Source organism: Tiliqua scincoides, chromosome 8 (genome assembly GCF_035046505.1).
Source record: "Tiliqua scincoides isolate rTilSci1 chromosome 8, rTilSci1.hap2, whole genome shotgun sequence".
Classification (NCBI taxonomy): Eukaryota; Metazoa; Chordata; class Lepidosauria; order Squamata; family Scincidae; genus Tiliqua; species Tiliqua scincoides.
In genome coordinates, this window is record NC_089828.1 from 45,213,064 (window position 1) to 45,225,908 (window position 12,845).

General features: G+C 42.5%; 1 protein-coding gene across 3 annotated transcripts in view; it reads right to left on the reverse strand.

Moving 5' to 3' along the window:
• Nucleotides 1-204: 204 nt before the first annotated feature.
• Nucleotides 205-12,845, reverse strand: part of GOSR1 (golgi SNAP receptor complex member 1) — a 55,408-nt gene continuing 42,767 nt past the window's right edge. For all 3 annotated transcript variants that reach the window (XM_066635609.1, XM_066635608.1, XM_066635610.1), the window contains 2 exons: nt 6,102-6,184; nt 205-2,337 (listed from right to left, as the gene is read on the reverse strand). In XM_066635609.1, the coding sequence (XP_066491706.1) occupies nt 2,213-2,337; nt 6,102-6,184 (208 nt within the window). In that variant the 3' untranslated portion in view covers nt 205-2,212. The remainder of the gene's footprint in view (nt 2,338-6,101; nt 6,185-12,845) is intronic.

A 12,845-nucleotide genomic window follows, 5' to 3' on the forward strand; every position in this document is an offset into this window, starting at 1 on the left:
TTTTAAACAAACAAGAAACTCTCAAGAAACTCTCTGGTGAGCTGGTTTTTCAAACACAGGGATTTCTGGCTTTTTAAAATTTATTTTTAAGCATGACAAAGCATTCAGCCACATCCTTAACTGAGAGACACCCTCTCCCCCCTCCACTTGTTAATTAATATGTACCAAACAATTTTTCATTAAATTCCAAGGGGAAAAAAACCATTCTAAGATTAAATAAATGTATTTTATTCAGAATAGTGCTTCTCTTATTACTTTGCCAGCTACATGAAGCAACCAACTCCTTCCCAGTTCAGCAGGGTACAATCACCAAACAGGTTAAATATAATAAAAGAAAATAAAAGGGTTCGGGGCTGCTCTTTAGAATTCTGAATGAAGAGGTCCAGATAACAAAAACACTCACTTTAACTCCTTAAATCTTTTGTTGTTTTGCAGACTCACAAAGAGTTGATTTCAACCCAAAGATATTCCCCTAAGTCATCCAACCAACCAACCACCAACCCCTTATAGATAAAAGATATATAACTCCACATCATTTTTACCTGTCCTAATGGTATCTGAAACCCAAAGAGAATCAGCAGTTAATCAGAGCCGGAACCTGTTGCAACAAGGACGTTAATCTGTATGACTGCCCTCTTCAGAGTCCAGTGAACAATGGGTTCATGGGTAAGTTCAGTGCATGTCTTGCACAGTGCATGGGCACAGATTTGCACTTTGCCCAGAACAAAATCTAGAATCAGCAATGAAAGCCACAAAGGGTCTAGAGTGACTTGTTTTCTAGTGGACAGGGAAAGAGATGGACAGAGATGGGAATCCATGCTTGCTTGCAGCAGGCAGATCTAAAAGCCAAAGGCCAATTTCTTTTTTGAATCAGAACAGGCAACTATTCAAGTGATATTTTTGCTTTTCATATTTTTAAAAAAGGAACTCCAGTGTCTCTGTTAGAATAGGATCAGCTGACCATAGCATCAGCTATTTAGGATGAGTTAGGAAAACTAAAGGAAAAAAAATGCAGTAGGACAATTTCCTTTGTCAAGGATACATCTTGAGTTAGAAAACAATTGTTAACTTGTTTCTACGTGCCAGAAAGGACGGGGGAAAAAGTTCCCCCTAAACATAGCAAGATTCATAGGCATAGCTTTTGGAAAGAGGCCCATTAAACCTTCTTTTGGCAATTCCTTCTGCCAGTTGCTCATTAGGAGGTTTAACAAAGAGGATTTCTATGTGTTCCACACAGCAACATAGCAGTCCTCAAAAGTCAGGCACTCTCTCTTTTTCCAACATACTTATACCTCGCAACTTAGAGTAAAAAATAAAATTCAGAATAAGTTTTCATCTAAATTAAAATAGATCTTTTTTTTTAATCAAAGGGACTTTAAAACATGAAGCCTTGTCCATTGATGGTTTGGCCAAACCCAAAAGTTGATTTGATATGCTTTGGTCACTTTCAACGCTGTGGAAAGGAGACCTCTTCATTGCCCCCACTCCATTTCTCCAAAAGAGATTCTACCTTGGAGAATCCTCCTCCTTCAAGTCCCCATAACTCCTGCTCTGATGCAGTTCCTCCCCTCCCCTCCAAGTACAGTTTGGAGTTTTGTGTGAAGTAAGCAAAGCAATCTAATTGCCCTCTGAAATTTTAGGAAGATGGCAGAAATCTCAAATGGCTCAAAGTAATGCAGTCATCATTACCAGCAATTGGGTCAGCTTGGAATTTAAAAATAAATATTGTTTACGTTACAGTCACAATAAGTCAACCTGTGCTGAGTGACAGCAGCCAATGTTCTCCTGGGAGGCAGCAAATATTCAAGAAAGAACTTGTTTGAAAAATTTTGGGATACGGATTCAAATGCATTTAGAGAAATATTTTGTAGGGTAATTTTTCTTTAATGCATACATGGTAGAGTTGTTGCTCATGTTTACTCACCTGAAGCCAAGAGGGAGATTTTCAAAAGGGGGTGAAAACATCTGAGAACCAAAACTGCAACCAAATTACAGTTGTGACCAAAAGAATGAGAACTGCATGAGGAGGAGAAAAGCTGCCACTTCAGATCTTGTGACCAGCCCCAGAGAGAGGGAGGGTGCACCTGCCACCAGCATAACCCCTTGGCTGTGATCTAACCAGAGCGGGCTCTTTGAACAGTCCCCTTCAGCCTGCACCTCCTGGACAGGATGGCAGGACCTGGGGCTCAGAAGTCTCTACAGAAAGTGTCTGTCAATGGAAAGCGTACAGCAGCAACAGGATGGTACAGATGCCAATGACGCCACCCAGGATGAGAGAGTCTCGGCGCTTGCGTAGGTTGATCCGCTGGATCAGGTTGTTCACAGCTGGGAATCGATCTTTGGAAGAGTTAAGGTCAAACCTGCATCTTGTTGGCTTGCAACATTCCACCACCTCCTCTGTCCCCCCACCCCCAACCTGGCGAAAGCTTGTGGGGCTTTTTTCCATGAGGACCATATGGAAATAAAGTTAACACAAACATACAAGATACTCCCCCGAAATGCCAAAATTGTCCATGAGCAAGATAAGAGGCTTCTATTTGAAACTGGTTCTTTCCTGAAAAAAAAATGTGTATCAATAGAATATATTATTCTATTTAATATTTTAATTCTATTTAATTCTATTAATAGAATTCTATTATTAATTATATTATTAATTATTCTATTATTAATTCTATTCTATTTAATATTTTATATATTTTATATTTATATATTTAATTTAAAATATTTAATTTAAAATATTTAATTTAAAATTTAATTAAATATTTTATATATTTAATATTTAATATATATAAAAGAATGTTTTGACAATGTCCAGCTCAAACTCCTGGACCTAAGAACATGAAATTCAGAGGATATATTTCTTCCATGATGTACAGACACGCCAAGAAGGGATTTTTAGAAATTCAGCCTCGAAGGGAATGAAAAGCGGTAAAAGGTGTTTTCATGGATCCCTCAAGATCTCTTAGGTCCAAGGAGATATCAACTTGGTTTTTGCTCACAAAGGTTACCAATACTTAAAAACACAATTCAGGATTTCACCCTAATCAACCCCTAAAGGGGCAAATCTAAATTCAAGGGTGAATTATAGAACCCTTCCTATTAGTTAGGCAGGCCTGGCTGGCTTTTTCCCTGAGAGAGGCCTGTGGCCTACATGGCAACTAAGGCCAGGCCCTCCCTTTTAACTTAACCCTTTTTAAGTTGGTATGGCAAGGAGCAGTAACAGAAAAATAATAATCATTTTAGTGTTTACTCTGAACTGTAAAATGAAGTGTATTTCTGGACCAATGCAAAGTTCTGCTACTCCATGATTCTGACAAGCCTTTCTCCTGAGAACTTGTGCTATCACTAGGCCTTGCTCTGCTTATCCCTGTGTTCCAGTGAGAGGAGAGCTGGGGGGGCCCCCACTGGCTTGAGAGAGCTGTGGCTCAGTCAAAATGAATTTACACTAGCTAAATACCATAGTGAAGCACAGGTATCACGCTAGTAAATACATACAGAAAGTTACAGCATCTGCCACTGCACACAAAGTTCAGCCTCCCAAGTACTGCAGCTTTCAAGACAAGTTTCTAGTCCTTATGGGGCTGCAACGAATAATAATAATAATAATAATAATAATAATAATAATAATAATAATAATAATAATAATAATAATACAGGTATTTATATACCGCCTTTCTTGGTCTTTATTCAAGGCTTTATTCAAGGCGGTTTACATAGGCAGGCTATTTAAATCCCCGTAGGGATTTTTACAATTGAAAGAAGGTTCTATCTTTCAAAAACCACAACATTCAGATGTTTCTTTCTGATCTGGTTTCACATTCTGGCCTCCATCCTCCCACGCTCAGGTAGATGGAATAACTTGGCTCAGCTTGTCAGCTGCTTCAAGGTCGCACGGTGCCGGTGGCCTCGAACTGGCAACCTTGTGGATGTTATCTTCAGGCAAATGGAGGCTCTACCCTCTAGAACAGACCAGGTATGTGTGAAATGTCTAGTGAAATGTTCAAAGACAGAGATGGACACCTGGGAAGATTTCCTGTGGTCAGGGGGCTGAGCTCCAGTATCCTGTTCCCCCCCCCAAGACTAGCAAAGCAATGAGGAAACTACCACCCCCAAAAAGGTATATAAATGTGTTTTGATTTGCATAATTTATATAGGGTTACCTAATTTATATTCAAGTTATCTTGGGTACAGGGTATACACACATTAATTTGAAAAATCTACAAGCATTACTACTGAAGGCAGAAACGAAAGTTCCAAATTGCTGGGTAGATGAAGGAGGATGGATAAGGTTCAAGTCGCATAATGGCTTATGAGCTGAACTGCAATTGTATTTTGTTAGCAGAAGAGATGGAGAAAGCAAAGAGGATAATGGGGCAGGGGGGAGCTGAAGGCTAGTATTTATGCGGAATCCCAATATTTAATCCTCCTAAATGACTGGTTTAGTTTAAAACGTGGAGAGCTTAGCTATTCAAAGTAATAACTGGAAACAAAGCAGCAAAACGGGAGGGGAGGCCAGATGAGGATATTTATAAAGCACACTGTGTTGGGGGGAGTGTGCACAGCAATTGCCAAAACAAGAAGTGTACCTCAGCAACTCACTCTAGCATAAGCAAAGGGCTCTCTCTAACCTCCCTCCTCCCCATCATGAGCAGCAATAAGATCCTCTCCTCTTATGCCTGTCCGCCACCAACTCCTCTGCATGACTGGCAAACAGGAGCAAGCAGCTCTGTTGCTTCTGGGGATCCAGAGCCCGCCCTTTCTCCACCTTATCTCAGAGCCCCCTCAATTCTTACACAATGAATATTTATAGTCCCTGCTCAAGTGGCACCAAAAAACACAACTACAAAACTTCAGAGCTTTTATCTTTGCTCCTGAGGATCTTTTAAGACTAATGCTTACTGAGCTCTCCTTGTTCTTGCAAGTTGCAAGGGGGGGGGGGGAGAATAAAGCCCAAAATGAAATTTATGGTTCATTAAGCTGCGTATCTTTGGGATGTAATCTGTCTAATCAAATGAGGCTTAATGCTTTTCTTTGGGCTCATGCAGCAGTAAGAGGAAGCGGTGGAGGGGAACCAAAGGCACGAGATCCCCAACAAGCACGTTCCTCAGCTCTAAGCATGAAAATGCAGGGAGACAAGGCAAAAAACAAACAAACCCCAAAACAGACTAAGAGTGTAAGAAGGCAAGGATGCCCTGGGGTCAAAGGGACGCTGGGCTCCAACATGCAGCTGCAAACCTGAAACAATCTTCCAATGAATCTCAGAAATTACTAATTTAAATTACTGCAACATGCTCAACTTGGGGCTGCCTTTGAAGACAGTCCAGAAACTGCAATTAGTGCAGAATACAGCTGCCTGTGTGGTTGTGGGGGCCCACTGGTTTGACTCAGTTGGGTTGTTGCTTTAGTAACTACACTGGCTGCTGATTTATTTCTGGGCACAATTCAAGGTGCTACTTTTGACATTTAAGGCCCTTTGCAGCTCCGGACCTGGGTATTTGAGAGATCACCTCCTTCTATATAATCCTACCCATCCTCTGAGGTCATGGGAGGGGGCCCTTTTAACCATGCTGCCACTGATAGAGGTGAAGGAGATGTGTGTGATGGCTGACACGTTGGACTGGCATTTTAATTTTAATGGAATTTAATGATACCTGTTTTATTTTATGTGATCCACCAGGTACTTCTATTCTTTTAATTGTTTTTAATGATTTATTATTGTAGTATGTCTTTAATCTTGTAAGCTGCCTTGAGTGCCCTTACTGGGAGAAAGGTGGGGTATAAATGCATTAAGTAAATAAAACAATATATAAAAGATACACACTGAGGGGATTTCCAAGTTAGCGGAAAACATTTGCTTACCATGGACTGCATCCCCAAAAGTTGATGAGAGAACCTTGCTAAAGGCAAGTTAGCAGCCCTTAGGCTTATTTATGGATTTGTATTTTGTATTTGTATTTTGGAGGTCCAAGACCAACCAGAGGACAGTCACGTGCACACCCACCCACTGTCAGGACAGTTAAACACTGTTGGTTGGCATGTAGATTTCAGTGTTGAGGAGGGGTTAGAAGAATGCCGGCAGAACCAGGCTTCTCAAAGGATACTGGCCAAGGTATTCATTTTGCTCTGTAGGGACTTCAGCATCCCTCGCTGTGAAGTCATGTTTTCTTTCGTCGCCATGGCAATGCTAGAGGATAAGAGGAAAAGGAGAAGGTTATGTAACTAGCACCCACAATAACCTGCAACAAGATCAGCAAAGTTTACAGTCGGAGGCATGACTAATGACTAACTTACCTAGTTTTTTCACCAGTTTAACTGTGATAGCTTTCTACTAGAGAATGCTGGGAATTGGGGTTTGCTCACAGTACTGAGAAATCTTTGCTGGTGATCCCTAGCCCCCTGCTCTCAGAGAACTGCAGTTCCCAAGGTCCCATAGGATGACAGAATAGTTGTCATACCACCTGAATCACAGGCTATGGTGCTCTCAAAGTTATCTTTTCCAAACCAGTAGAAGTCAGGACCTTGTGGCTTTTGACAATAGAATAAATCACAGAAAAGACCTGTGTTTATTTCACAGAGAAATAAACACAGAGAAATAAATCACAGAGAAAATGCCTGGTTTATTTTTGCTACTGTGAACAAAATTGACTGAAATTGACTTGGAGACACAATACAATAAGACAGAAAGCATTGTTACAACACTGGAATCCTTTGGAACATAACAGAAGAGAGAACTAGTACTAGGCTTGGACTCATGAATAAAGGCCAGAAAAGGTACCAGTCACAAAAAAACAGTTTTACTAGCCCACTTGCCCATGTTATACAGAAGGTTGTCATTTATGCAGAATGACAACCTGAAAGCAACAGAGAAAAATTTACCAAGTCAACTTTTTACTGTTTACTTGGTGGCTTAGAGACAATTCTTACTTGCCACTGGCCACTCCTAGTGGCCCAAAGCATGCACCCACAGAGAAGCTGCCCATAGCGTCTCCGGAGGATTCATTTCTCTGGCCTTGCCTCCTTCCCAGGAACCTCCATCAGGGTGAGTGATTCTGTCCCATCTTTGCAGTGAAGGATTCAATTGCAGCCAAACTACCCCACCCTGAGAGAAGGTTGACCATCACAGCGTCCTTGCAGTCCTGAAGCACACTCACAACAGATACACACGGACAGAGGGCAGGCAATGCTGACTTTTACACATTCTTAGTCTTTTTCCAGTTCTCAGTGGGGCCTCCCTTCTCAAGCTAGAAAGAGCATCACTCTTGAGACGTTTCACAGTACCAGTGTAGCATAATCATTAGGGGGCATTATGGATAAGAAAAATGGTGGCCTCCATTGGAAGCTGCCATTTCCAATCCACTGCACCCCAGAACAATACTTGCATCAAAGGCATGATGAGGGGAAAACGCAGCCGTGACCCACCACTGGCACCCAGATAAGCAACCCATGAACTTTGGACCACTGAAGGACACTTGCCCAGAGTCCCTTTACAGGCTCTCACATGAGAATGGCGGCACTGTTGGGGTGGGTTGCAGGTCACAAGCACCCAGCAAGTTCCAAACCTCACCTTCTTCTGCAGTTGATCCTGCTGGATTGTCCTGAGTTTATTTGCATTTTGAGGGCTTAGGCATACAAAGAACAGTTGCTCAGATGACAAAGCTAATCAGACTCAAACAGGAAAGAAACAACACTTTGCTAAATTATGCATTGTGCGTGTTTCTGTAGGGTTCTGCAGGATATGACCAAAAAGCAGTCTTTAAGGCTGAGTGAAGATCAAGGCAGATGCACACTTCTAATCAGGGATTTTTAATTGGGAACCTGTGCACACCAAGAGCAGCAATCCTGTGAGTGTTTCCATAGCTACCCAATCCAAGGGGAATGGGACCAATTCATCTTTACTCAGGGGATTCCTCTTTTGAGTCGCAGATTGGCATGGGAAAGAGTGAGAAACGAGCCTCTGCCATCTGTCCTTCTTTCCCAGTATGGCAAGAGCAGTGCAAAAGGAGGTCCTTACAGCCAAAAGGGTGAGTGACACACAGCCACATGATGAACAGAAGACAGGCAAGCCAGCAAGATGAAAAGGAAAGTCCTTTCTCAGCACCTGAAAAGTTTATAATGCTGCAGTACAAAAAAGTCCATCAAGCAAGATATTTGAAAATGTTAACAGGGCCAAGAGCTTGCTGCCCTTAACATTCTAAATGGGTAGAATTAATTACTGAAAGGGCAATTCCAACTTACAGCCCAATCCTTCTCAGCACTGCTGCAGTGGGGCTGCTGGACTCATTCTGTATCCAGACCTGAAAGTGAGCAGGCCAGAGGTCTCCTCACAGCAGTGGTGTAGCTAATGATCATGTAACCCAGTGCCAAGCTCAAAATGTCGCCCAGGAAGTGATGTCACAACCGGAAGCGACGTCACACTCAGGCTTTTTAAAAAGTGAAAATTGGGAAGAACCCACCTCCCCCCCTCCAGCAGCACCCCACCCACTTGCTCTGCTGCCTCCCCCCAGTCAGTGGCATAGCTAAGGCATCTAGCTGCTACTCAGGGTCAAAGAAGATTTTGTAGCTCCCCCGCATGATAAAATCAAATTTAATTAAGTAAATAAATAAAAAATTATTGGTTCCATGCTGTATCACAATAACATCTCATTGGCACTCCAAACAATCAAGTCTTATAGGTCAGTTTGGAGTTAAGCAAATTCACTTTTTGTTCCACAAGACAGTTGTGTTTTCATTTTCTGGTTAATTGGTCATAACCTTTGATAGAATACAGATATTCCTGTGCACTTTGTTTCATTGCACTGGTGGTATTATTCATACATACCAAGATTTTTACAATTTTGGTCACTACTTCCAAGCTCAGCTTGTTGCCCCCCTAAAGCTTGATGTCCGATGCAACTGCTATCCCCTGCACCCCCTTAGCTATGCCACTGCCTCAGGGTAATGGAACATTTGTCCCCTTACCCTGTGCAGAGCCCCAGCTTGCTCAATGGGGCTACTCAGATTTTTGCCTGCTAAAATGATGGCCCAGAACCAAGTAGCCCTGTGTAGGGCTTTCAGGCCTGGGATGGGGTTTAGGATACAGCCATCAGGCCAGCACTTTCCTTTTTAACAGATTTTTGTTCTATAGGGCTCTGGGTCTCTCCTTTTTGCTGGCTATTCTATATTGGAATTTTAGTTAATTTGTTATCATCTGCTGCCTGTCACTGGCTTTGATATTGATTATGCTGTTTTGTGTTTTTTAAGTTGACTTGAGCATTTTTTTTTAAACAGAAAAGTGAGTTATGCCTTTTTTTTTTTTTTTTTTTAAAGAACTAAACTGGTGAGACCCAGCCATGTTTTTGTCTGAATCCATCCAGGGTGTTCTCCTGTATGCAGGATCATAATGACCCAAACTTGAGAAGCAGATATTTTCTTAGCCTGGGGCACTGAACCCATAACCCATGTAGGGCTGGATTAGGAGACAAGTGAATCTATCCTTATTGACTCATCCTGAATCTGACAAGCAGTAGGGCTGATCTTAGGGCCTCAAGCCAAGTGCTAATGTTAAATACATTTCAAACTCATTCCCTGCAAAGGCCACAATTGCAACCCTTCCTTCATTGAACAAATGCTGCCAGATGCTTTCTTTTGCATCAAAAAAACCCAAAGAAACACCACACCATTAAGTGAGAAGAGAAGCTTGAAAGCAGCCTCTTAAAGCTGTTCCATGAGCTACCTGGGCCAACAAATCCAATTTCTGCCTGAACCAACTGTCCAAACCCATTTGAGGACCACAGGAGATGCTGGCATCCTTGCTGGAAGGGGCTGGGGACAAGCAAGACCCAGACCAAAAAAGGTGCAATGCAGAAAAGATGACAGGTTTGCCCACAGATGTTTCTGTGCATTCGTTTCTGGTGGGGCATGAGCAGGACAGCAGAATTTGGGCTCTCCCTGGCTGCAGAAACTGAGTTTTTTTTAGTTAGGACTTCTGCACCCTCCCCATTCTCTCCTTCATTTATGAGTGTGTCTTGGTTGAATGCACTCTGAAGGGCTAAGAAAAATCTTCAGAATGTGGAGCCAATAAACAAACACCCAAATGAATAGAAAAATTATCCTAATGTTGCTTCCCACTCCCCCACCAAATCTTAAAGCTTTGAAGTCAGTGATGAGAACACTGGAATTTGTGCTTCATTTAAGAGGTACATCAACCGAAGCCAGTCATTTTGCTTCATTTCAAGAAAAGCTGACATAATCAAGGCAGGTGCAGAGAGAGCGCATGCACACGCAAGAACATAATTAGTTAGATTTGCAAGAAAACTCTGAAAACTTACTACAGTACTTTCAAAATTCAGGGGAGATTGCTTTTTCTCCTAAAGGGTTTTGCTTCTAATCATGGACCAATGCCAGAAAGCTTTCACAAAAAAGTAAAGAAAGGACATAGAATATAAGAACAGCCCCACTGAATTAGGCCATAGGCCCATCTAGTCCAGCTTCCTGTATCTCACAGCGGCCCACCAAATGCCCCAGGGAGCACACCAGATAACAAGAGACCTCATCCTGGTGCCCTCCCTTGCATCTGGCATTCTGACATAACCCATTTCTAAAATCAGGAGGTTGAACATACATATCATGGCTTGTAACCCATAATGGATTTTTCCTCCAGAAACTTGTCCAATCCCCTTTTAAAGGCGTCTAGGCTAGACGCCATCACCACATCCTGTGGCAAGGAGTTCCACAGACTGACCACACGCTGAGTAAAAAAATATTTTCTTTTGTCTGTCCTAACCTGCCCAACACTCAATTTTAGTGGATGTCCCCTGGTTCTGGTATTATGTGAGAGTGTAAAGAGCATCTCCCTATCCACTCTGTCCATCCCCTGCATAATTTTGTATGTCTCAATCATGTCCCCCCTCAAGCGTCTCTTTTCTAGGCTGAAGAGGCCCAAACGCCGTAGCCTTTCCTCATAAGGAAGGTGCCCTAGCCCCGTAATCATCTTAGTCGCTCTCTTTTGCACCTTTTCCATTTCCACTATGTCTTTTTTGAGATGTGGCGACCAGAACTGGACACAATACTCCAGGTGTGGCCTTACCATAGATTTGTACAACGGCATTATAATACTAACCGTTTTGTTCTCAATACCCTTCCTAATGATCCCAAGCATAGAATTGGCCTTCTTCACTGCTGCCGCACATTGGGTCGACACTTTCATCGACCTGTCCACCACCACCCCAAGATCTCTCTCCTGATCTGTCACAGACAGCTCAGAACCCATCAGCCTATATCTAAAGTTTTGATTTTTTGCCCCAATGTGCATGACTTTACACTTACTGACATTGAAGTGCATCTGCCATTTTGCTGCCCATTCTGCCAGAGAAGACCAGAGGAAAATGAATCCTCATGCCTTCCCACAACAAAAAGCACATCAGTTAAGACTGGATGAAACCTAAAAGCTCAGCTAGTCCAGCATTCCACTTCCTGAAGCAGCAAGTAAGATGCCTCTAGAGCTCACAAGTAAGGTGTGAAAGCAACAGCCCCTCCTCCGTTTACCCCAGCATCTAGGAATCAGAAGTAGAATGGTTCTGAACAGGAAGGCTCCATTTAGCCATCATGGATAATCTCAACTGAGAGAACTGTTCTCTATGAATTTGCTCAATCTTTTGCTGAAGCCCTAGAAACTAGTGGCCACATCACCATCACTTGTAGAAATTCTATAAGTTATTTCTGCATTGTGGTTACTTTCCTAAATCAGTCCTGTGATTTTTATTTACAGGGAACTAAATGCCTACCATTACAACAGTTCCTAAATAACTCTCAGGGAGACCTCAAGAACTCAACTCACTTTTGACTGCTTGACAGTCTTGCCCTCTCTGCACAGCCAGTGCCTGAATTATGCTTAATGAAATGTATAATTAAAAGAGCTAAATGAAATCCAAAAGTTCAACCCCAACTTCCTCCAACTTCCTCCAAAGGATTCCCTATAGTCTTTAAAATACATTGTATTGTAAAATACTGAAATGTGCAATCATCTATTACAGTGATTCCCAAAGTGGTGAGTGGCAACCCACCACGGAGAACCAGTACTGGGCCATTCCCTCTTAAGGGGAGCAATCACTCGCAGCAATCGCGGTGCCATGGGAACCTAGGGGCTTTTTGCCTTACCTGGGAGGTTGCGCTGGCCTCAGGCAGGGTCCCCAATGCTACAGATTGCTCCACTTGGAGATTGGAGCACACTTTTGGGTTTTCGTGCACTTCCAGTTTTCACAAGAGGAAGCAAGTCACTAAAGTAGAGCCTCTCCCACCCACACCTTTTACAAGCATTAACTAAGGGGACTTGCCCCCTCTGAAATGCAAGCCCTGTCACCACCTTACCTAGTTTGCATTTCTTAGTCATAATGATACAGAGAGAGTCTGGAAACTGGATCTCTATCCTATTGCAAATGCCTAACTTTTGGTGACTAGTCAACATTCATCTTCACAAACGATGACTGTGCTGACCCTATTTGTTCTCTCCAGATACTTCTTAGTGATACTAAACTATTCATACGAAGGGTCCTAAAAATTACATGAGTTGCACCTGTTTGGGTAAAAGTGCTGGTAGCCAAGTCAGCTCAACTGGATGGACTACTGTCTGTTTCTCCAGCAAGGACTGAAGAGGAAACGGGTTCTCTTAGCACCAGACTAATTTCCTTGGGCTGATCAGTGTTCCCAAAGGAAACATTCTTAGGACAAGCCAACGAGGTTCACATGTCTCTAGGATACACGTATCCCAAGCAGATATGATGACAACAATTCTCCTTACTCACCTAGTTCCTGCTTAGAAAAGTTCCAGCCAACTTTTGCTGTTCCAGTAAGGAACAGGTGGGGAATAG